Source organism: Neoarius graeffei, chromosome 28, assembly GCF_027579695.1.
Source record: "Neoarius graeffei isolate fNeoGra1 chromosome 28, fNeoGra1.pri, whole genome shotgun sequence".
Lineage (NCBI taxonomy): Eukaryota > Metazoa > Chordata > Actinopteri > Siluriformes > Ariidae > Neoarius > Neoarius graeffei.
In genome coordinates this window covers 44,198,453-44,223,713 of record NC_083596.1, presented here as the reverse complement: position 1 = coordinate 44,223,713, position 25,261 = coordinate 44,198,453, and the positions used below count along the sequence as shown (strand labels likewise).

At 40.4% G+C, this 25,261-nt stretch overlaps 2 protein-coding genes across 5 annotated transcripts in view; one reads left to right on the top strand and one right to left on the bottom strand.

The window, feature by feature from the left end:
• Nucleotides 1-5,638, top strand: part of bicdl2 (BICD family like cargo adaptor 2) — an 11,964-nt gene extending 6,326 nt beyond the window's left edge. The window contains exons 7-11 of the mRNA XM_060913221.1: nt 635-781; nt 2,874-2,948; nt 3,622-3,704; nt 4,091-4,205; nt 5,265-5,638. Of these exons, the coding sequence (XP_060769204.1) occupies nt 635-781; nt 2,874-2,948; nt 3,622-3,704; nt 4,091-4,205; nt 5,265-5,453 (609 nt within the window). The 3' untranslated portion in view covers nt 5,454-5,638. The remainder of the gene's footprint in view (nt 1-634; nt 782-2,873; nt 2,949-3,621; nt 3,705-4,090; nt 4,206-5,264) is intronic.
• crfb12 (cytokine receptor family member B12) lies at nt 5,545-25,261 on the bottom strand. Of its 4 annotated transcripts, XM_060913223.1 has the most exons (8): nt 24,654-24,706; nt 15,804-15,895; nt 15,558-15,687; nt 13,036-13,211; nt 12,532-12,677; nt 9,576-9,726; nt 7,129-7,253; nt 5,545-7,007 (listed from the first exon to the last, which is right to left on the bottom strand). In XM_060913223.1, the coding sequence occupies exons 4-8, from the start codon at nt 13,145-13,147 to the stop codon at nt 6,456-6,458; spliced, it is 1,086 nt and encodes a 361-aa protein (XP_060769206.1). In that variant the 5' UTR covers nt 13,148-13,211; nt 15,558-15,687; nt 15,804-15,895; nt 24,654-24,706; the 3' UTR covers nt 5,545-6,455. The 4 variants fall into 4 exon arrangements, with proteins under 4 accessions (XP_060769206.1, XP_060769205.1, XP_060769207.1 ...); XM_060913222.1 differs by lacking the exon at nt 15,804-15,895 and having other exon boundaries at nt 24,654-25,261; XM_060913224.1 differs by lacking the exons at nt 15,804-15,895; nt 24,654-24,706 and adding an exon at nt 24,470-24,624.

Below are 25,261 nucleotides of genomic sequence, written 5' to 3'. Positions count from 1 at the left end.
ACATGCACACTTTTTTTTTCTAGGCGTGAAGATGGAAATTCCAGTCAATGCATGCGGTCACCGCCGCGCCAGCCAATCAGAACGGGTCTAGGGAGATAACTCTATGCTTTCAGGGGAAAACTTCAGAAAAAATATAATTGAATGGTATAATTGAAAAATAGTTCTTCATCGGGATTGTCAAGCAGATTATAGAATGTTCGGTGAAATTCACCACGGGTTTCTCTCAGAAGGAAGTGTTCTCGGCTCCAAATTCTGTTCCTTTTTCTCTTCCTCTGTCTCAGTAAAAGCAGAATGAGGCAATCGTCGTCATCCGAAGAGTCCATATTGTTGGTTACTCGGTCAAAGTAGAACAGACGCAACACGTGAACATCCAAGCATGAAGTTTAATGGCCCAGGGTCCGGTTCTTCACGTGAACGTGTAGCGTGTAGCATGCAGCGTGCAGCGTGAACCTTCTATGGCCCAGCTGCCTAAAGCAAACTATAACATTGTTTTTGCTATGTTGACGTTTGAGGCAGGAGGGACCGAGTCCAGGTTTGCTGGCTTTTCTGAACAGTGTGTCATTTTTAAACAGTACTTCTTTGGATATTGCGTTCACTACTACCATTCACCTGCGAAGTAATGGCTTTTCCACAGCTCGAGCAGCACCAGAGTGAGGCATTCCAGTTGCGCACCATGAACCGGAGCCTCCAGCAGAGAGTCCAGGCTTTAGGAGAAGAAGCCAGTCTTGAGGAGATCACGTGCTTCCCCTTGTCCCTCCAGAATGAACTGCAACAGTCTCAGGTAGCATGGAGTAAAAAAACAAGATGCAAACAGAACAGTTTAATACTCCTAATTCTTGGAGTAGGTCGTTCCTTCACTTGATAGTAATAAGACGGGGAAAAAATGCACCTTGTTACAGAGAAACCTCAAAACGCTTAACCTGAATGTTACAAAACACTGACATTGGAGACCCCTAACATAAAGGTTAAATAAGCATTGCTTCACAGAAAGGTTCAAAAGATCATGACAAACTTAAAAATGCACAGGAAGTAGCAAAGAAAACGGAAAGCCTTGGAATGCATCATGAGTCAGGGCACAATCACTGACTTAAGGAAGGCTAATAGCTGCTGGCATTAATAATGATTCACTATTTCTGTCAATATTTGAAGTGGTAAATTTTTTTTTCTCTCCCTGTTTTGTTTGTTTTGGTTTGTAGTTTGCCAATTGTTCTTTGCTCTACTGGGAGTATTGGTAATTTATAGAAGCAAATGAAAATGTTGTTCTATATAAACGGTCATGGCCCCAGTGGAAAAAACTTATAAAGGCAAACTTAAAGTTTTCAATTAATTTTTTTTTTCTTTGATTGGGACAAAAATGATTAGTTTGGTGTAATTAGTTGTAAAATAGAACTTGTACGCTTGCAACTTAAGCTCTAGAAATAGAGTTTTGTTGACGATGGAGCTTGAGTTATGATTTTTTTTTTTTTTAAATAAGTGTTTTGACCGGGCGGCACGGTGGTGTAGTGGTTAGTGCTGTCGCCTCACAGCAAGAAGGTCCTGGGTTCGATCCCCGTGGCCGGCGAGGGCCTTTCTGTGTGGAGTTTGCATGTTCTCCCTGTGTCTGCGTGGGTTTCCTCCGGGTGCTCCGGTTTCCCCCACAGTCCAAAGACATGCAGGTTAGGTTAACTGGTGACTCTAAATTGAGCGTAGGTGTGAATGTGAGTGTGAATGGTTGTCTGTGTCTATGTGTCAGCCCTGTGATGACCTGGCGACTTGTCCAGGGTGTACCCCGCCTTTCGCCCGTAGTCAGCTGGGATAGGCTCCAGCTTGCCTGCAACCCTGTAGAAGGATAAAGCGGCTAGAGATAATGAGATGAGAATGAGAAGTGTTTTGACCAAAAAAAAAAAAAGGGACATAACAGCATCTGCTAAATTATGTAATCCAGAGTAACATACCCAGAGCAGCCTGGGGAGCAGTTAGGGGTTAGATGCCTTGCGGGCACTTCAGCCATCCCTGCTGGTCCAGGGAATCAAACTGGTGACCTTTTGGCCCCAATGCTGCTCCCCTGCCCTTTAGACCACTGCTTCACTAGGAGAGTATGTAGTACTTCCCCAGGACAGTATGTATAGTCATTGTCCATATGGAACACTCATACGCTTGTTGGAGAGAGAGAATTATTTTATTTTTTTTCCTTCACTTATTTCTCACTAAATTCTTGTTTTTCCCTGTTAACACTTCTTGAACTCCACATTTTGGTTGGAGTCATAGTTTGTCATGTGTTAACCTTTTTGTGATGAATTGACACACACATTGTCTGGGTGGAATCAGTATAACTTGCAAAATTATTCCCAAATAAGAAAGTACAATTTGTGATTGCATAAGTATTTACCTCTATTGCTGTGAAACCCTTAAATTATCCATCAGAGTTCTGATCCGCAGCAAAGGTGTGAATACTTATGCAAGCCACTAATAGTGTGTTTACTGCTGACAGTCATGTAACCTGTCCATTCTCAAAGGTTTTAGCAGGTTTGTTTAACGGAATACTTCACTTTTGAGTATTAATATGGCTAAGAGAATGTGAGCTGAGACTGTGGTCTCCTTCGTGGAAATGGCTAGTGGTCTTCTGTTTCTTTAAGTATGCCTGTCTCTACCTATAGGGTGTGGCTTGCTAGTTTATAATTTATGGAAATGTGTATTATCAGTGACAGCTCAGCAGTGAAGATGAACGATCCATGCTAGTGACTGGAAGGTTGTGAGATTCAGTCCTGTTGGATTCCAGCCCCTCAGTTTCTGAGCTGCAGTGTATATACTGTACTTATATCTGCTCTGTGAATGGAATGGTTTCCAAACTCAACTGTGAAAACCTATTGAAATGTCGTTATTTGGTTCCACAGGCCAAAGAAAGCATCTTGGCCCATTCTGCTATCCTGCAGGAGAAACAGGAGGAGATTGAAAGGCTAAAGAAAGAGGTTGGTCCACTACCCAAAAAAAAAAAAACCCCTGCATTCCGTTGAGCACCAACAGACCAGTGGGCATCCATTAAACTGTTCGTGTCCACCTTGATTTGGCCCTTATTGTGTATATAGTAAAAGTCATACTTGGTAGATGATCTCTAGTTAATTATTTGGTAGGAATAGTTAAATTCCGTTCACATAAGGAAATCCGGTCTAATGGCATATCCCATGTTGATGCACCAGTGACTCCAGGATGTTTTCATGCAGCATTCCAAGTTTTATTTATTTTTAATGATCTAAACTTGAAAAATCTGAAAGGCAGTCTTCACTAAAGGCATGGCTTCACTACATTAACACACGTCCTACTGTAGTCATGTATGTCTGAGTACATTTTTGGCTGGATGCTTCCACATTTTCATTTTAGTCCATTATTTATACTTTTCACTCAAGTATTATTTCGCAGTAATTTTTCCACCCTTGTGTGGAATCATTCAATCTGGCATAAATCTGTGTTCTATTAACGTCCGCAGAGATGCTCTTTAATCATAGTAGCCTTGGTAAAACTATCGTTTTTACAAATATGATGGATAAAGTTTTCCATGTTTTAACTGTCTGTGCTCAGTCAGATTCCTGTTTTTGAAATGCATCACCTCAACTCTACATCTTTTTGCTATATGCATTTTCATAGCTGGAGTCCAGCCAGGATGAATTAACTGCTCTAAGAGGGGAACTGAAGCTGTTCGGCAGTGATCCCAGCAAACCACCATACAGGTAAAAGATTGTCTTGGAAAATTTTGCCTGTTTCCAATCATAATAATATTTTGGAAATCGCTGTCTTTCTGTCAGTTATTAGAGAAGAATAGCAAAAAGATGACGACATCAGCCAAACGGTCCCAGACTGCGACACTTTTTTTTTTTTTCTCATTTGTTCTTCTCAGCAAAACATAACTTTAGCTTTCAAAGGTTTTAGGAATGTCTAGTATTTCCATTCAGGTGCTCTGATGTGTAAATTGCAAAACCAGACTTGCTATGTGTAGTTTTTAAACAGCTGTGATTTTAAGATGACACTGTTTGTACTGACACAAGCGTAGTTTTGGATGTTACCTGACTGTATTGGGCAACACAGTGGTTTCATGCTGTTACTGTTGTCAACACAGTGCTTTGGAGGAAGAGCTCGCGTTGGCCCGACAGGAACGGGACTCGCTCAACCAGCAGCTTCTGAACACCATCAGACACAAGGTGGCGCTCTCTCAGGAAGTCGAATCATGGCAGGTGCATGAATGGTTTCCTTCTCCAATGCCACATTTAGACAGTAGATGGAGCTTTGTGGAAATGTTATGTTAGAACATGTTATGTGGTATGTTAGAATATCTCATCTCATCTCATTATCTCTAGCCGCTTTATCCTTCTACAGGGTCGCAGGCAAGCTGGAGCCTATCCCAGCTGACTACGGGCGAAAGGCGGGGTACACCCTGGACAAGTCGCCAGGTCATCACAGGGCTGACACATAGACACAGACAACCATTCACACTCACATTCACACCTACGGTCAATTTAGAGTCACCAGTTAACCTAACCTGCATGTCTTTGGACTGTGGGGGAAACCGGAGCACCCGGAGGAAACCCACGCGGACACGGGGAGAACATGCAAACTCCACACAGAAAGGCCCTCGCCGGCCCCGGGGCTCGAACCTAGGACCTTCTTGCTGTGAGGCGACAGTGCTAACCACTACACCACCGTGCCGCCCATGTTAGAATATATATATATATATATATATATATATATATATATATATATATATATAAAAATAAAATTTTTTTTTTTTTTTTGTTTATCTTGGTATCTTCATACAAGGGCAATATTCAAACGCTACATTATTTAGCGAGAAAAATTGGCTGGTTAAGATGACTCTCAAGTCCTTTTTAGTTCATGCTTTCATAACCAGATTGGACTAGTGCCACTGGATTGATCGGACACAACAGTCCACATGTTCCCACGAAGGAAAAAAAGTCGGTGCAAACTAACTTGGCTACGCATTGACTGACTAGAATCGCTCACAGTTTAGCTGGTGGAAGAGATGTCGTGTCTTTAACCCTAAACTCCAGCATAATTTTTTTTTTTTTAATAGACTTAATGGCTGTTGACTGATTTTCAAATTCATTCACTCAACATCAGCATCTATCATGAATTGTCCAGCCATCAACATTGTCTTGTACAAGACAGGCACCCATGGATGAGGAGATACGATCAGTTGTTTGCTGAAACTGATCTCATTCTGAGAGTCATTCACAGCATTGCTATCTTATCTTGTCTTTTTCTCACACCTCCAGGAAGACATGCGTTTGGTGATTTCCCAGCAGGTCCAGCAACAGGTACAAGAAAGGGAGAAGGAGCAAGAGAAGGAGAAGATGGCATCATCTCTGCAAAGAAACGTTCGCACAAGCAGGTCTTTCCGTTTACCAAGAGAGGAGGGGAAGAAGAACTTCTTTGCTTTGTTGGGAATAAAAAAAAATGACTGAAAAACCCCACAACAGGACGAGGTCATGAACTGCCGCATGGAAGAAGACGAGTCACTTTACTGACATAAATAATATGAAGCAGACGAAACTGTTTACACTAGCATGGCACTCATGCATATTTATTTCCTTCAAAATGACACATTTATTATGAAAATGTTGATTAAAAGTCTTTCATGTCTGTCTGAGGTTTTTTTGGTTTTTTTCTCATGCTTCACACATCACAGCAGAAACATTTCAAACAGAGGTAGTAGCTGATTAAAATCATTGACACTTCATAGCACTGTGTTACATCAAACAAAAAAAAAATAGCATTTTAAGATTTTTTTTTCTCCCTACACACACACACACTCCATTATAAACATTTAGCACCTCGTGGATATGCTTTTGGAATTCACTCTCACTCACGTTTATCAGGCTCAAAATGCTCCACAACAAGGAGCTATTACTCATGTAGCTTTTGTACATACGTTCACACTCCCAAATTTTTTGTATATGAAAAAGTCCTAAAATACATCATATAAAAACGTAAGATACATTTACGTAATTCTAGCCATGTACCAAATCCTGGTCAAGAAACAACACTTGTCCTGGACTTTAGTGTTTTTTCCTAATCAGCAAATTAACTTCCTTAGTTTTTCCTGAGTTGATTTGGGTGTGTTTAGTGTGAGAAAAGCACTAAAACATTTAGGCCATGATGAGAACTGTAAACCTGTTGACTAGCCTCGAGTTAAAAGTGGTATATTGGCCTGAAATTACTTCCGCGTGCATGAAATACGTACTGTTATGATGAGCGTAATTTATTACACTCATTAACACCACGCCTGTAGCCAAGTTACTTCTGTATATAACTCATTAAAAGCTCAGTCAATCAAAAGTGACTGACAGACTGTCAAATTTGAATTGTTTTGCACCTGTGTTGGTTGTCAAAATGTTCTGTTCATCCACACCTTGACTATGAGCAAAAAAAAAAAAAAGCACCATGTTTGAGTTGAATATTATACTTCATTGTTTAACGTTGTGACCCAAATTGATCCTCCAGCATGGGTCAGGTCTGGGCTCATAGTTGCTTTTGAAAATGAATTCAGAACACAGACTGTCGGTTTCTCCTTCAGATGAGTCTTTTTGCTCTGAACAAGCATAAAAGGACCAGGAGTTTTCATCGAACATGCCTAGGTCCAAGTCTAAAGTATCTTCAATCTCCGTGTTTTGGCCACTTGGTAAACTTAAACCTGAGAACAAGCTTCTTTGTGTCAAGCCACAATCATGACGTTCCGTCTGTGTTGGACATTCGTCAGTGTCCTCCATCTTCGCAGCTGTGCTATACAAATCCCAGACTGGAGGCACATCCTGATCTGCTTCATCCATGATTCCGGAAGAGTTACTAGACTCGATCACATCATCAGATACATGCCAAACCACTCTTCCATAATAGCCTTGAGATAAGTTCTCATCTGATCTCGCCTCACAGTCATCTGTGAACATCAGTGGATTCAGAAGGGTAGGGACGTTCTCAAAGTTCAGTGTCCAGACCATTCCAGTTCCTTCTTGAATATGCTGTAGGACACAAGACAGAACAGGTTATACCGTAGTCTGGATCAGGGATCTTTTATATTCACAGAGGTGCTTGACACTTATGTATGATTGAACTAAAAGATCTGTCTTTGAGCGAACATACCAGAGCACTGGGCTTGTAGCTATTCTTAAATGGCTTCACGTAGTAGTAAATAAAAATCAAACCAATCACAGCAGGAATGGACAGCAGTAGAAGGACACCCATAATTACCACCCATACTTTTCCTTCTGTAGAGAAGAGAGAAGTACAAGATGATTAAGAAAAGACATAAGAAAGCAACTCTGTGTTTAACTGCAACCCATCTATTTGCTTTTGTTGATTTATTTATAACATACCTTTTAAGGACTTTGATAGACTCTACATAAAGAATAAAACACTTCCTGGAGTCTGGTTCAACAACAACATTACACAATGCAGCCTAAAGTAGATTGCTTTCCAATAACAACATGTCCTGAATGTCCAGTTATACAGCTCATTCATATGAAAATATACTTATTAAAGAATGACTGGAATTTCTGGAATCCATTTGTGGTTATGTTTAATGTCTGCAAAGTTTGCTCCTGTTATTCATTCGACCATTTCCCAATCCTAACTTTTTTTAGCCATTAAAAAACATCATCTATACAGTGTCTTGCAAAAGTATTCATCCCCCTTGGTGTTTGTCCTGTTTTGTCACATTACAAGATAGAATTAAAATGGATTTTTGGAGGGTTTGCATCATTGAATTTACACATGCCTACCACTTTAAAGGTGAAAATTGTGGTTTTATTGTGACACAAACAATAATTAAGATGAAAAAAAAAACAACCCCAGAAATCTGGAGTAAGCATAGGTATTCACCCACTTTTGTATGAAACCCCTAAATAAGAGCTGGTCCAACCAATTCACTTCATAAGTCGCATAATTAGTTGATTAAGATCCACCTGTGTGCAATCAGTGTCACATGATCAGTCACATGATGTCTGTATAAATCAACCTGTTCTGGAAGGACCCTGACTCTGCAACACTACTAAGCAAGCAACATGAAAACCAAGGAGCCTCCAAACAGGTCAGAGACAAAGTTGTGGAGAAGTATGGATCAGGGTTGGGTTATAAAAAATATCCCAAACTTTGACTATCCCACGGAGCGCCATTAAATCCATTATAACAAAATGGAAAGAATATGGCACCACTACAAACCTGACAAGAGAAGGCCGCCCACCAAAACTCACAGACCGGGTAAGGAGGGCATTAATCAGAGATGTAACAAAGACACCAAAGAGAACACTGAAGGAGCTGCAAAGATCCACAGTGGAGATGGGAGTATCTGTGCATAGGACCACTTTAAGCCATACACTCCACAAAGTGTGGCTTTATGGAAGAGTGGCCAGAAAATAAGTCATTGCTTAAGAAAACATGTTTGGAGTTTGCCCAACAGCATATGGCAGACTCTCCAAATGCATGGAAGAAGATTCTCTGGGCAAATGAGACTAAAATTGATCTTTTTGGCCATCATGGGAAATGCCATGTGTGCCGCAAACCCAACACCCTGAGAACACCATTCTTACAGTGAAGCATGGTGGTGGCAGCATCATGCTGTGGGGATGTCTTTCATCTGTAGGGACAGGAAAGCTGGTCAGGACTGAAGGAAAGATGGATGGCACTAAATACAGGGCAATTCTGGAGGAAAACCTGTTTAAGTCAGCCAGAGGTTTGAGACTGGGACGCAGGTTCATGTTCCAGCAGGACAATGACCCTAAACATACTGCTAAAGCTACACTGGAGTGGTTTAAAGGGAAACATTTAAAGGTCTTGGAATAGCCTAATCAAAGCCCAGACCTCAATCCAATTGAGAATGTGTGGCATAACTTGAAGACTGCTGTACACCAACACAACCCATCTAACTTGAGAGTTGGAACAGTTTTGGCTTGAGGAATGAGAAAAAAATCCCAGTGGCTAGATGTGCTAAGCTAATAGAGACATACGCCAAGAGACTTGCAGCTATAACTGCAGCAAAAGGTGGCTCTACAAACGACTTTGGGGGGTGAATACCTATGCACGCTCCAGATTTCTGTTTTTTCATCTTAATTATTGTTTGTGTCACAATAAAACCACAATTTTCACCTTTAAAGTGGTAGGCATGTTGTGTAAATCAAATGGTGCTAACCCCCATAAAATCCATTTTAATTCCAGCTTGTAATGCAACAAAACAAGACAAACACCAAGGGGGATGAATACTTTTACAAGACACTGTATTAGTTGCGTCATAAACTGTGATCTGCAGCTGGAACTATTGGCAGAGCAGCTGTTATAGAAAATTAATGAACATAATATGAATCTTCATCATCCTCTTTCTAAATTCTACATGGTGAAACTGGCTTGGAACAACCCCCACACTGGGAATTTATCATACTGTTCCATCTATAATCGCAAAGTTGTTATATTATCATTGCTAGATTTTACAGTTGGGAGTTTTACTGAAATTAACATGTAGGATTACTGGCTCATGACTCTCCTACGATTATTTCAACACTTCTCCAATTCATCTATGTACTGTATGTGGTTCATACCTTTGTGTTCCTGGTGTAGAAAAACACACATGGTGGCATTGGTGTTGCCTTTGGACCTCGCTGTAAGAAAGGCAGAAGCATTGATGCAGTAGTTCCCAAACGGCAGGTTCATAAAGTGGGACGACCTTGTAGTTATATTCACTGCAATATGCTTCCACAGGAAAAGAAAAGACAAAAATAGTATGTACACAGGTTTACAAAAAGATGACTAAAATCATATTTCTGTTCCCCAAACACTCATTTACATCCTCAAATAACCTCAATATTACCTTTTAACGAAAATATGGTGTACACTCACTGGCCACTTTATTAGGAACACCCATCCACCTGCTGTTTTATGCAGTTATCTAATCAACCAATCCCTTGATGTATAAAATCACGCAGATACAAATCAAGAGCTTCAGTTAATGTTCACTTCAAACATCAGAATGGGAAAAATTGTGATCTCAAAGTGTCACTTTCTTTCACTGTGGCATAGGTGTCGGTTTGAGCCAGATGGACTGGTTTGAGTATTTCAGAAACTGCTGATCTCCTGGGGTTTTCACACACAACAGTCTCTAGAGTTTACACAGAATGGTGCGCAAAACAAAAAAAACATCAAATGAGTGGGCAACAGTTCTGTGGGTGGAAACGTCTTGTTGATAAGAGAGGTCAGAGGAAAATGGCCAGATTGGTTCGAGCTTTTTTGCCAGGAAGGATATAGTAACTCATATAATCACTCTTTACAATCGTGGTGAGCAGAAAAGCATCTCAGCATGCAGCAGCAGAACACCACAGTGGGTTCTACTCCTGCAGCCAAGAACAGGCGTCTTAGAATCAACAACAAGTTCCTGTTAAAGTGGCCAGTCCGTGTGAATGTAAATCACCAGAGAAATGGAGTCATGAAAGTACAACCCCGATTCCAAAAAAGTTGGGACAAAGTACAAGTTGTAAATAAATACGGAATGCAATGATGTGGAAGTTTCAAAATTCCATATTTTATTCAGAATAGAACATAGATGACATATCAAATGTTTAAACTGAGAAAATGTATCATTTAAAGAGAAAAATTAGGTGATTTTAAATTTCATGACAACAACACATCTCAAAAAAGTTGGGACAAGGCCATGTTTACCACTGTGAGACATCCCCTTTTCTCTTTACAACAGTCTGTAAACGTCTGGGGACTGAGGAGACAAGTTGCTCAAGTTTAGGGATAGGAATGTTAACCCATTCTTGTCTAATGTAGGATTCTAGTTGCTCAACTGTCTTAGGTCTTTTTTGTCGTATCTTCCGTTTGATGATGCGCCAAATGTTTTCTATGGGTGAAAGATCTGGACTGCAGGCTGGCCAGTTCAGTACCCGGACCCTTCTTCTACACAGCCATGATGCTGTAATTGATGCAGTATGTGGTTTGGCATTGTCATGTTGGAAAATGCAAGGTCTTCCCTGAAAGAGACGTCGTCTTGATGGGAGCATATGTTGCTCTAGAACCTGGATATACCTTTCAGCACTGATGGTGTCTTTCCAGATGTGTAAGCTGCCCATGCCACACGCACTAATGCAACCCCATACCATCAGAGATGCAGGCTTCTGAACTGAGCGCTGATAACAACTTGGGTCGTCCTTCTCCTCTTTAGTCCGAATGACACGGCGTCCCTGATTTCCATAAAGAACTTCAAATTTTGATTCGTCTGACCACAGAACAGTTTTCCACTTTGCCACAGTCCATTTTAAATGAGCCTTGGCCCAGAGAAGACGTCTGCGCTTCTGGATCATGTTTAGATACGGCTTCTTCTTTGAACTATAGAGTTTTATCTGGCAACGGCGGATGGCACGGTGAATTGTGTTCACAGATAATGTTCTCTGGAAATATTCCTGAGCCCATTTTGTGATTTCCAATACAGAAGCATGCCTGTATGTGATGCAGTGCCGTCTAAGGGCCTGAAGATCACGGGCACCCAGTATGGTTTTCCGGCCTTGACCCTTACGCACAGAAATTCTTCCAGATTCTCTGAATCTTTTGATGATATTATGCACTGTAGATGATGATATGTTCAAACTCTTTGCAATTTTACACTGTCGAACTCCTTTCTGATATTGCTCCATTATTTGTCGGCGCAGAATTAGGGGGATTGGTGATCCTCTTCCCATCTTTACTTCTGAGAGCCGCTGCCACTCCAAGATGCTCTTTTTATACCCAGTCATGTTAATGACCTATTGCCAGTTGACCTAATGAGTTGCAATTTGGTCCTCCAGCTGTTCCTTTTTTGTACCTTTAACTTTTCCAGCCTCTTATTGCCCCTGTCCCAACTTTTTTGAGATGTGTTGCTGTCATGAAATTTCAAATGAGCCAATATTTGGCATGAAATTTCAAAATGTCTCACTTTCGACATTTGATATGTTGTCTATGTTCTATTGTGAATACAATATCAGTTTTTGAGATTTGTAAATTATTGCATTCCGTTTTTATTTACAATTTGTACTTTGTCCCAACTTTTTTGGAATCGGGGTTGTATCATTTTAGAATAAAAAAAAAATTATTAAAAGAACATACTTTTTATCTGTTTATAGTTACATTTAATGTTATGCAAAAAGCAAAGGAACAGCTTTACCTGAAGTGCTAGAGGTTAACAACAAATGAACAATTATAGTTTTGTTTGTTAACTAAAAATATTAAATAATTAATTTTGTTAGACCTAATCAAGATCATGAGTATCCACCATATTGGTCCCTTTGAGTTAGTTACTATAGAACAAGTGCACCATCACCGTATAAACCTGTCTAGATCATAGCCATGCTGTTACAGAAAATCAACTGCAACCTTCTGACCAATCAGATTTGAAAATTAAGCTACGCTGTGGTGTATATACTGTATGACTAGCATGTGGCTCTGAGAATATCTGGATCACCAGACTGCATCATACTGTACATTACTGATGTTAAAAAAAAAAAGGGTCAGTGAATAGTGTTTTACCTCTGCCATGTTGTTAGAGAGCATTTGAAAAAGGTCAACTGAGAACCTCATCTGTACTTCTGCAAGTTCCTGGACTGGATGGCTGAGAGAAATCGATATGGAATGTTGTTCGGCAGACACGGTCAAATTTGGAGCACTCAGAATTGCTGCAAAATAATGAAAACAACTTGGGACATTCAAAATATGGAAAATACATCCATCCATCCATCCTGGCCTCAACCTTGACCAGTTCCAGCGTCTATGCTGATGAAAAACATCCCCGCAACACGATGCTTCCACCACCATGCTTCACTGTGATGGCTCATCTCATCTCATCTCATCTCATTATCTCTAGCCGCTTTATCCTGTTCTACAGGGTCGCAGGCAAGCTGGAGCCTATCCCAGCTGACTCCGGGCGAGAGGCGGGGTACACCCTGGACAAGTCGCCAGGTCAACTGTGACGGCTGTATATAGTATATATATATAGCACTGGATTACGACATGCATGCATGTGTTCATACTCACTGTCTTCATATGGCTGGAAGCTACGTGGAAGGCACGCCCATTCCGACCTCTCTTCATTCCATTCTGCCACAACTCTAACAAAATACTCTTTCTGAATTCGCCGGTTGATCATCAGATAGCATTGTGTTGAGGTGATGTTTGTGCAACCTCCTGCCTGATACCAGGATGACACTGTGCTGGAAAGAAACAAACACACCAACTTATCCATCCATTAGGAAAATATCTGATGGTTTCCATCAGATAATGGACCTTTGTGGGAACTGGCTTGCATTTTAATTTTAATTCTATTGTCTTCCCTACTGGAAAAAAAACAGAATTTCAATCATTTGAATTTCCAGTGCTCTTTTGTGCATTTTAATGTGTTTCCAGTGCTTTTTATTGGTAGTTTAATGGAATGTGCTGTTCCTACTCGTTCCTGATGACTTCTCTAATTTTATTTTTCAACAGTTACCTGGAAAATCCCAACAGGAATCCAATGAAATCGTTAAAGCATGGTTCAGATAGCATGCTGCGATATGAGGATATGTCCAAAAGGTCTTTAAAAACAAACTTTACTTTCTTGAGGATTTATTCAGCCAAGTTATTTAGCCAGCAATGAGGATTTTTAAAAACATTATTCATTAGTTTCTGTTGGCGGCACGGTGGTGTAGTGGTTAGCGCTGTCACCTCACAGCAAGAAGGTCCGGGTTCGATCCCCGTGGCCGGCGAGGGCCTTTCTGTGTGGAGTTTGCATGTTCTCCCCGTGTCCGCGTGGGTTTCCTCCGGGTGCTCCGGTTTCCCCCACAGTCCAAAGACATGCAGGTTAGGTTAACTGGTGACTCTAAATTGACCGTAGGTGTGAATGTGAGTGTGAATGGTTGTCTGTGTCTATGTGTCAGCCCTGTGATGACCTGGCGACTTGTCCAGGGTGTACCCCGCCTTTCGCCCGTAGTCAGCTGGGATAGGCTCCAGCTTGCCTGCGACCCTGTAGAACAGGATAAAGCGGCTAGAGATAATGAGATGAGATTAGTTTCTGTTCATCCAGTTACTCATGACTATGACTCAGTGCTCTTTAGTTGTGTCATAATCTGTCAAGAACAGCACAATGAGGCATGCTGAATTAATCAAAAATGGTGTAATGGTGGTACAATGCGTTTCTTGACGTTAACAAAGCCAAAAATACGCATCCTGGCATGTTCCTGAAAAGAAAAAACAAAAAACAAAAATGTAAACTATCTCTGTCCTGTGCTGGAAAACTTAAAATTACAACTGACACTGGAGACTCCTTCCAAAAATATGTCTCCTAACAGCAAATTTCACCAGAGCAACAATTGTAGATTTTTTTAAACACCCCCCCATACAAGTCCCTGTGTACAATATTGCATTAGAAAGAGTGCATTAATATAATAAATAAACCTGTGACTTGAATTGCAGCTGTCGGATCTTCTGTTATAGAAAATTAATCAACACCTAATAACCCATCAGAATCAAGACGTGAGATAATGTAGTTCTATTTTTGTTACTTGCGCCAACTGTGTAGGAGGTTATGTTTTTGCCTCGCTTTGTTTGTCTATTCAGAACATAAAATTCTGATCAAAAAGTAGTGAACGGATTTGGATGAAATTTGGAGGAAAGGTGAACTATGGGCCAAAGAATAATTGATTTAATTTCAATGCAAATCTGGATTTGTACGGTATGTAGATCCAGGATCTAGATATGCATGTGGATCCAGGATTTTTTTTTTTGTCTGTTCTCAACGTAACCCAAAAAGCAGTGAATGGATTTGGATGCAATTTGGTGTACAGCTTTTGTATTATCCTAGGTTCGAGTGATTTTGATTATGATGTTGAGAATATGTGGCTTAGAAGAGGTGTGCACTCTACTTTACCGAGTGCCGTTCTAGTCTTAAATTTGTAAGAGGTTAACCATGTTTGAAGAGCATGAAAGTCATAGCCCCAGTGCAAATTCAAAAAGCAAACTTCAGATACCAAGTTTCTCAGTTGGGTAAGGAAAAAGATTTTTTTTTTTTGCTTGACTCTTCCTTGAAGTGCTTTCTTTTAGCACACAACTGTGGTTCTCCGGCATGTTTGGGATTCATCCATCCATTATCCATAACCGCTTATCATGTGCAGGGTAACGGGCAAGTTGGAGCCTATCCCAGCTGACTACGGGTGAGAGGCGGGGTACACTCTGGACAAGTTGCCAGATCATCACAGGGCCGACACATAGAGAGAAGCAACCATTCGCACTCACACCTACGGTCAATCTAGAGCCACCAATTAGCCTAACCTGCATGTCTTTGGACTGTGGAGAAAACCAGAGCACCTGGAGGAAAGACACAGGGAGGACATGCAAACTCCACACAGAAAGGCCCCAGTCAGCCACTGGGCTCAAACCCAGAACCTTCTTGCTGTGAGGCGACAGTGCTAACCACTACACCACCATGCCACCCATGTTTGGGATTTGAATTCCCAAATTTTCTAGTACCGAGAACAGAACTATAACCATTGATTTATCACTGCCCCAATTTAAAAAGGACTTACAAATGTTCAATGTCTATAAACTCGAGGGAATATCTGGTTCCTTTTGGGTTCCTTGGTCCAGGAAGCCAGTGAGCCAACGCCTTGAAGTCCAGCAACTCTACACTCAGGTTGAGTGGAGGAGACAAAGCACCTGTCACGGCACCAAAACAAACAACAAATAAAGAAACCTGTCATGACAAAGCAATAGACATCACCAGGATGTGAATCATTTTTGTGCTTTAAAAATCTATCAGCTGAGTCAATTACCATGAAACCAATGAGTCAATTGGAGTCACATTCTTCTACTGTGGTTTTCATTCTGTATCTAAATCACATCTGGATCTTGTTTTGCAGGGTATCTGCACATTTTTCAAGTACAAATTTAAAGACTTTTAAGACCTTTTCAAGAGCTCTAAATGGAAAAATTAAGACTGTACCATGGCAAAGAAAATGATAAATACAACAACTTAAAACTGTTTTCTGCAATAGTTTTTTTTTACTAACTTTAAGAAGAATGCACACAATTGGTTAACAACAGGGTGCATCAATGGCAACTGTTAGACATGCAAACAGCTGAAGCAAAGTCGTGTGTTTTGGGCCTGCAGAACTACTGTAGCAGCAAGGAGAAGACTGGTGTTTACTGGACAAAACACCATGAATCATTTCAAAAACAATAAACGGCAAGTAGAACCAGCTGAACAACCTTAGCCGGCATTATTTCAATCCCCAAAGATTATCTTTGAAGATATGTGATTTTGTGTCCGACAGCAAAATCAGTCCGAGTGTCGTACAGTATACAGCTGGCTGAGGAAGTTCTCGAGTATCTTCTGCATTATAGCAGGTAACAGCATAAACCTGTTTATGCAGTCATACAATCATCAGAACGTTACATTAAACACAGAAAAACAACTGTCACCTTTCATAACCATTATCAATATTAATCAATGTGTTGTAATAACTGTAAACTAATTATCACTGCAATTGTTATATCAATGTTCATTATTCAAAAATAATCATTAATTATTATCTATAATCCATGAATAATTGTTTGTATTACTACTACTACTAATAATAATAATAATAATAATAACTACTTTTTTAATAATTAAAAAAAATTAACTCAATTTTATAACATTTTAATAATCACTACTTATTAGCTATATTAATTAATAATTAGAGTAGCAATTATAATTCAGTATTATTAATTACTACTTAATTAATAAGCAGTGATTATCAAAATGTAATTTAATAATAAGTAGTAATTATCATCAACTACTAAATTATACTAATAAATAATAAGTAATGATTATTAAAATGCTATAAAATTGAGTTATAAGATTAGTTAAAATTATTATTTAAAAAAGTAGTAATTATTATTATTATTATTAGTAGTAGTAGTAGTAGTAGTAGTGATACAATTATTCATAGATTATAGATAATAATTTGTTTTTAATAGTGAACATTGATATAACAATTGAACTGATAATAATAATAACATTAACAACAAGTATTACTAGTAGTATTATTGTTTATTATTATTCGTAGTAGTAGTTATTTTATATCAATGTTCACTATTTTAAAAAAATTATCTATAATCCATGAGTATTTGTTTGTATTCTACCAATTACTACTTATTAAAAATTATTACAAATTATTAAAAACTTAATTTTATAACATTTATTAATCCCTAGTACTTATTAATCACTAATTCATAAGTAGTAATGATTAATAATCAATAATAATTACTATTACTACTAATTATTATTATTAGTGGTTGTTAATATTATTCTTATTATATTAAAAACACTGTTGTAGACGATAAGTAATAAAACTAAAAAACTTTTTGTACAAATTATTCATATTGTACTATATTTAGAATTATTGTATTTTCTGGAGTTCTTTGTAACTGAGTTTTGAAATAAAGGTTGTTTATATTTATATTAAACTTAGTACAATTAACAATGTTAATTATGTAAAAAAATGATGCTAATCATTATTATTAGTAGTATTTCCTATAAGCCCCATTTTCCACCTGACTCTTGTGAGCATGTGCGAACCCCCCCTGCGTTTCACTCCGGAGTGCTTGACCTCTAACACACACGTGCGCGCGCCTCGTGTCCGTGAAAAGCCAGTTTCCCAGTCCGCCGTGTCCCCAGCGCTGCGTTACCGTCTTTAAACACATTTGTGCGATCCAGCACTTTTTATCGCAAACAATTCTTCTCCTTATTTTGGGGGTATTTGTCATCCCCCAACCACTTGTCGTTAAACAGACATCTTCCCATAATTATCAACGCTTTCTAGCGCCCCCGTAAGCTACCTGCGCATCTCTCACTCTTCACAACCACCACACCGCACCACACCACACTTCCTCCAGTAGCCTCCTAATGTTAGTTCTTGATCTACGGAATGCACAGAACGCACAGAACCAATGCTGCCCCCAAAAGGTACGCTGGTCACTTTTAAAATTACGGTTAAAAAAATACCCCAAACCGGATGAAGACATTTCACTCGTTCGGTCCAATATTAAATTTAATACCTCCCTTTCGAAAATTCCAGTCATTCCAAACAATTTAAGACGTTTTTAGGCCTTGAAAACCGAAAGTTGTATTTAAGACTTTTTAAGGACCCGCGGGAACCCTGTTTTGCTGCATATTTTTATGTTGAACACCAGTAGCTCAGTGGTTGAACTTCTGCACTAACGATCATTAGGTTGCACATGAAAAGTCCTAAGGCTGTTCGAAAGCTACTGTTGCGCTTTTGTGCAGGTCATGTCTCAGATGTACTTAACCATGCCCTAATAGCTAATGACAGATATGAACCAGGGAGGGAAACTGCTCCACATGAGTAACGTTCAGAGGAATACGCTATGTGAAACGGCGACAAGGTCATGGGTGTCAAAGGCTCATTGATTTGCATGGGGCACGAAGACTAGTCCATATGGTCAAATCCCACAGAAGAGCTACTGTAGCATAAACTGCTGAAAAAGTTAATGCTGGCTAAAACAGAAAGGTGTCACCGCCCCCTCACTCATTGGTTGAGAACTACCTATGTAAATGAATGAAGAGTTATGAGGAAAGTGCTACCTGATTGGCTGGCAGATGATGGAGGTGGGGTGAGCAGTGGCTCATTATCATTTAAAGGAACAGGCCGTTCCTCAAATCAATCGTTTTGAACAGGGCTGTATGGACCCTTTTCACGTGACGTCACGACAAACGCGGCCGCCATTTTGGACATGTACTACCAGTAGTTTACCACAGCCAACATTGAGGAACGGCAGCAAAGAAAGTGTTTATTTTCAGCAAGACTTCCATCATGCCACTATATTGTTGTGCGCCTGGATGTAGTAACCATCAACAAACAAGGCAAGGGTTATCATTTTATTGGATCCCGGTAGATGCTGACCGACGGAGAAGATGGATAGCGGCATACCAACGCTTGTGTAGTGACCACTTTGTTGGAGGTAAGACGAATAAAATTAGCCAGAAAAGGCATTACATTGCTGTTAACATTCCATTCTAGTTTACTGTAATTATGATCTGGCAGCTATTTACACCGGATCCGGTGTAAATAGCTGCCGGAGCCAACGTCCGAGGTTCCGGAGCGCGCTAGCTCGCAGCCGGCTGGAGCGCGCTCCGGCAAGCTCGGACGTTGGCTCCGGCAGCTATTTACACTGGATCCGGTGTAAATAGCTGCTAGATCATAATTACAGTAAACTAGCAAATACAGTTTTCTGCATCTCGCTCCTTTTTCTTTTATGTTTGTCGCCTTCCTCGCATTCAAACCGATTCGAGCCGAAGTCCACTACATGTCCAAAATGGCGGTCGCGTTTACGAAGGTCACATGACTGAAAAGGGTCTATAGACAGCGTGCACGTGACGTCACGAGGTCACGTGATATTTGTTTATCTGCCATCTTGGACGGCATGGCCGCGCATAGAACTTAGACGAACCCGTTCTAATTATCAAGTGTGTGGGAGTAGATCTTTCGAGAATGGTTATATTTTGTTCAGCATTTGGTTGTACCAATAGACAGGGCCAAAAGGAGGGCCTGTCGTTTTATAGATTCCCCACAGACGAGGAGAGACGCGCAAAATGGGTGTCCACTGTGCGAAGAGAAAACTGGAACCCCAGTTCTACCAGCCGAATTTGTACTGAACACTTCATATCAGGTTGGTGTAATCTTCTAATTCAATACTCCTAGTACATCTGTTAAATTGATTTTCGGATTGAATGATAACTGCATACTTAGAAACTAGACAGAACAGTGTTTGTGGCCGTCAGTCCGCTTGATCTCTAACGTTTAAAATGGCTATGCCTAGCCCTACTACCCTGGCCTAGTCTATGACAATATTTTATCTTTTTGGCTCATATATGCCTTTGAAAGGCCAATCCATAGTAGGGATGGCGAAAACTTAAAAAAAATCTTGACCGACCACCGAGCCTCATTAGCCGGTTAAAGTAGGTTAACCTATGAGTTTAAACAGGGATGCAAACGGCGGATGCGCCTTTTTCACGGCTGAATCGTGCAGATCCGATTTTTTTTTTTTAGGGGGGGCGTTGGAGTGTCTGAATAATTTCATCAGAGTAAATTCTGTATTAAAATTACTAAATAAGCAAATGCCGTTACAGTCCATGAAACAGGAAGTATGAGAAGAAAACAGTAAATCAGAAAGCTGCGCACGTTTTCGCGGAAGCTACGCAAATGTGCGCAGCTTTCTGATTTACTGTTTTCTTCTCATATCTGGAACCGAGTTTAGATTTCGAACATTCTTACGATAAAACGTCCTGCATAGTCTCTTTATGATAAACGTCTTAATGCCACTTACCCGTGAGGTTATCAAGTAGACATCCTTCTTCGGAACCTTCCAGAGGTATAGTTGGGATACCCATCCCGCAACAAAATATTTATAAGCTTCCAGGCTCTTGTAAGCTTTGAGGGCTTCGCCAGTGTAACATGATTCACGATTAACAAGAAAATTGTAAATGTCGTGGTAGGCCAGATCGGGCAAATCACCGGCACCGCAGCTCCGAATTTCCCTGAACAAGGATTGCGGCAAGTTGTACGGATCTGCAATCCCCAACCTGGAACACTTTTCCATGTAACGCTGCCTCACGTCACCTTCAAGATGCTGAACAAACTTAGACAAGTTATCGCGCGATGTAGATGGGGTATTTTCCGAATTTTCTTGGGGATTACTCCCTGGATCCATTACGCTCACGCAAGGTAAACAATCCTGATGCCGTCCAATATGGCGGAGTAAACACGTGCGGGTCACGTGACTGCACATCCTTTATAGACAGGGTGAGAAGGGAGTTGTGGGGCTTTAAACTTGCGGTATTTTGACCAAAACATGTCACAGACATTTCATTAAGACCTCAGGGAACTGTGTCAACTTGTGGAAAAGGGGTATGATAGGTCACCTTTAATATCAGCGAATTCAAAACAATTGTTTATTGGCCTATCTGTGATTTTAATTATGAAAAAAGGCTGTTGTTTTGGTCTGTTCTGTCGTACACATTCCAAGCTTGAAATGCAGAGCTCCTACCGAAAATGCATGAGTTTTTTGGTATTTTTCACCCACGCCCCCTGCATTTCTTTCATGCAACATTATATACATGGCATGAACAAATCAGTAAGCTATCAGTATTTCACATGTTTTTCATCAACCTTTCTACCCAGTTCTACCCAAACTTTCTTGGATTGTGCTCGAGACACATTTTTTACATGAATGGATAGAGCTATTTCAATTATCACACAGCAGTGATCTGGGAGAACAAATCTGAATAGACGTCTATCAGCCAGAGATAAGATCGTAGAGATAATGATCTGTGCACTGCATATAACAAGTTGTTGGATAAAGAAATAAGGATGTAAAATGTCATCAAATTCATGCAGCATGATTGGCACAGTGTCCTTGTTTAGCTACTGAGGGAAAGGAATTAATATAGTATAATAAAAGGTCTATTAATAGACAGACAGGACGTGGTAAAATGATCAGCAATGGGTGGTGTGATGTAGTCCGACATGAAGCAGAGTTAAGGCCTGGTCCCACAATACCGATAACTATAACTATAAATAAATCAGTCTCCTGCAGTTTATGTCATTGGTGGTCACACCAGACTGATAACAATACCTATAGCCCAGGTCTGGGTTTATCCATGTAGGTGAGATTGCTTCTGGAGTGATTTTTCCAGGCCTGGGCCTGACCCGATAAAACATCTGACCAATCATGTGACATTGTCTGGGCATGTGCTATTTTTCCCTGGGCGTCTTTGTACATCCTTGTTGCATCATGAAGTCACGGAATATGGATTCACGGAAAATAAAAAATATAATACAAAGCACGGCTCTTTTATTCATGGATATACGATATTTACCGTGAAATATCAATAGTAAATTCATCTCTCATCTCATTATCTCTGGCCGCTTTATCCTGTTCTACAGGGTCGCAGGCAAGCTGGAGCCTATCCCAGCTGACTACGGGCGAAAGGCGGGGTACACCCTGGACAAGTCGCCAGGTCATCACAGGGCTGACACATAGACACAGACAACCATTCACACTCACATTCACACCTACGGTCAATTTAGAGTCACCAGTTAACCTAACCTGCATGTCTTTGGACTGTGGGGGAAACCGGAGCACCCGGAGGAAACCCACGCGGACACGGGGAGAACATGCAAACTCCGCACAGAAAGGCCCTTGCCGGCCGCTGGGCTCGAACCCAGGACCTTCTTGCTGTGAGGCGACAGCGTTAACCACTACACCACCGTGCCGCCCTCAATAGTAAATTAATAAACATATAAATGCAGGTAAGATATTTTAATTATGAACTTCAGCAGTCCAAACATTTAATTGTTTTAGGCTTCTTAATTTTTTATCTGTGATGCATCATCCGTATGAAATCTGTAACCAAGCTGTAATATACTGAAACATCAGTGACCAATCCGTAAATTATTAGCATCCGTATTAAAATCTGTAACGACTCTGTATTTCGTATCCTTTTTTATTATATTTCTGTAGTCTGTGACCTGTCCGTATTTTGTCAACCACTGGAGTGTGCGCATGGGTTGTTTTGAAGTCCAAGCTGTACAGTATGACCTGGAATAATGTGCTACTACTTGGAAAAAACTTCCATGACTATTCCTAAGTTGCATGCATTTATTTCCCTAAGTGGCAGGACCAAGCGATATTATAGTCGGGATTAAAGTTGTGGTGTGACTGCTCCAGACTGGAACTAAATTCAGGCAGAGGTATAGTCATAGTTGTAGTTTATAGGTGTAGTTATAGTTATCGGTGTTGTGGGACCGGGCCCTTCACATTAACACCTTGAAGCAGATTATTTTCCAAGTAACATAACAGCATGTTGCAAAGGGTTTTATTCCTCTTATATGACAGTTTATACATTTTATAGTAACCTTTAATGTTGTGGAATGCGCATGAATTTCTGCAAAGAGATTTCAAGCAAAGAGGTTTCCTTTTCATTTCTGGACACAGGGACGTTTTAATATTGTTGTCTGCAGATGCGGAAAAAAAAAAAAAAAGCCAGGCAACAGAAAGCAGTTTTCAAATGCAAAAAGAGCTTTGAGGACAAAATAAAGACATAGAACCTGGATGCAAAATATGTTTTTACTGAAGACATTCCAGGAGAAGAAACCGCATAAATGCCATTACGGTTCTTGAAGTGTCGAGCTATAACTATTGACATTCCAGTTTTTTTAATTAGCATTAAAGGAACAGTCGACCGTACTTCCATAATGAAATATGCTCTTATCTGAATTGAGACGAGCTGCTCCGTACCTCTCCGAGCTTTGCGCGACCTCCCAGTCAGTCAGATGCAGTCAGACGCGCTGTCACTCCTGTTAGCAATGTAGCTAGGCTCAGTATGGCCAATGGTATTTTTTGGGGCTGTAGTTAGATGCAACCAAACTCTTCCACGTTTTTCCTGTTTACATAGGTTTATATGACCAGTGACATGAAACAAGTTCAGTTACACAAATTGAAACGTAGCGATTTTCTATGCTATGGAAAGTCCGCACTATAATGACAGGCGTACTAACACCTTCTGCGCGCTTGGCAGCGCATTGATACGGAGCTCAGATATCAATGCGCTGCCGAAGCGCGCAGAAGGTGTTAGTACGCCTGTCATTATAGTGCGGACTTTCCATAGCATAGAAAATCGCCACGTTTCAGTTTTTTTAACTGAACTTGTTTCATGTCACTGGTCATATAAACCTATGTAAACAGGAAAAACGCGGAAGAGTTTGGTCGCATCTAACTACAGCCCCAAAAAATACCATTGGCCATACTGAGCCTAGCTACATTGCTAACAGGAGTGACAGCGCGTCTGACTGACTGGGAGGTCGCGCAAAGCTCGGAGAGGTACGGAGCAGCTCGTCTCAATTCAGATAAGAGCATATTTCATTATGGAAGTACGGTGGACTGTTCCTTTAATGTTTATTCGATTTTGAATGGCATATTTGTGATTTTCTTGCATTGGTGTCATCTTACGTATATGATATCAAAGTACTGTACAAATTGATTCATTGCAATCGAAAGGTATTCAGGTTGAAATGGTAAATATTTGGAGAACATATTCACAAAGCAATGTGAAATAAGAATAAAGCTCAAAGCAAACACAGTTCCTTTGTGGACTTAGCAAAGCAAATAGATAAGGAAGTGAATGACAACATGGTAACTCTAGTCAAATCAGCGAAGCATGCTGTGCTTGATATAGTACGCTGGATTTGAATTTTGGAGAAGGGATGTCACTTGTCCAAGATAAACAGACCTTCAGTACAATGAAGTGTTAATTATTACCTCAATTAATGACAATATTAATAAAACAATTATTATATGCTGATATTATAAATACCAGCCTGTGAGAATTTACCTCGCCCAGTATTAAATTCTACATAATAGAGTGCAACATCACCTGCGGCATCTTTCAAATGTCAGATTTAGTCTTTTGTGTCACTAGGGCTGCTTCATCATCATCAGACATTGGAAAATCAAATTTCCAGATGAGCCTGATCGTTTCTGTAATTCACAAGTCATCCAGCAAACTATGGAATACCACCGTGAGGTTGTTTCCCCACAGAACAGATTTGTTGCATTACCTTCAGATGATGCTAGATAACTCAGGAGCAGGGCCAATAGAACGAGAGCGGCTGCCGCACAGACCGTCATGTCGAGCTTCCATGAAGACTACTTTGCACTGTCCATGCACTGTCGTGTTTATTCCAGACACATTATCTGCCACGTTGAAAATCCTGCTCGATTTCAAAACGCACATGTTAGTGTAAAAAATGGGATGAACACCCCTAACATACATTGTTTGAGCAACATGTCCAGGCCGGTCTGTTCTGCAAGTGAAAACACGTAGCTTTAAAATTCTGGTTCAAAACAAACTCTTAGAACACACACACAGGGTTTTCAGTCTGAGAATCGAGCAAATTCACTCATCCTCGAAAAAAAGATATCCAGGCATTAAGTCTCAACACAAAGAAGACGCGAACACTCCGTCGCCATCAGAAAGTCACCTGAAGGAGCTTGAGGGTGCACCGATTGACACAGGGCGTGCACAATTCCTGACTCAGGCAGCACTTCAGAGGAATGATCTCTATCTAAGGCTACCGCTGTGATAATCTGGGCAGCACAAAGCACCTCACTCAAACTTTTTTTTTCCCATGTTCGGTTTTTCTTCATCTGCTTTAGGTTACGCAAG

Excerpts from the sequence above, each read along its gene's own strand:
- crfb12 (XM_060913222.1), bottom strand. The coding sequence starts at position 24,723 with ATGACGGTCTGTGCGGCAGCCGCTCTCGTTCTATTGGCCCTGCTCCTG. Across the intron at positions 12,678-13,035 it reads CTTCCAGCCATATGAAGACA|CAATTCTGAGTGCTCCAAAT; the intron begins GTGAGTATGAAC and ends ATTATTTTGCAG. Across the intron at positions 9,727-12,531 it reads TCTCTAACAACATGGCAGAG|CATATTGCAGTGAATATAAC; the intron begins GTAAAACACTAT and ends TTCCTGTGGAAG.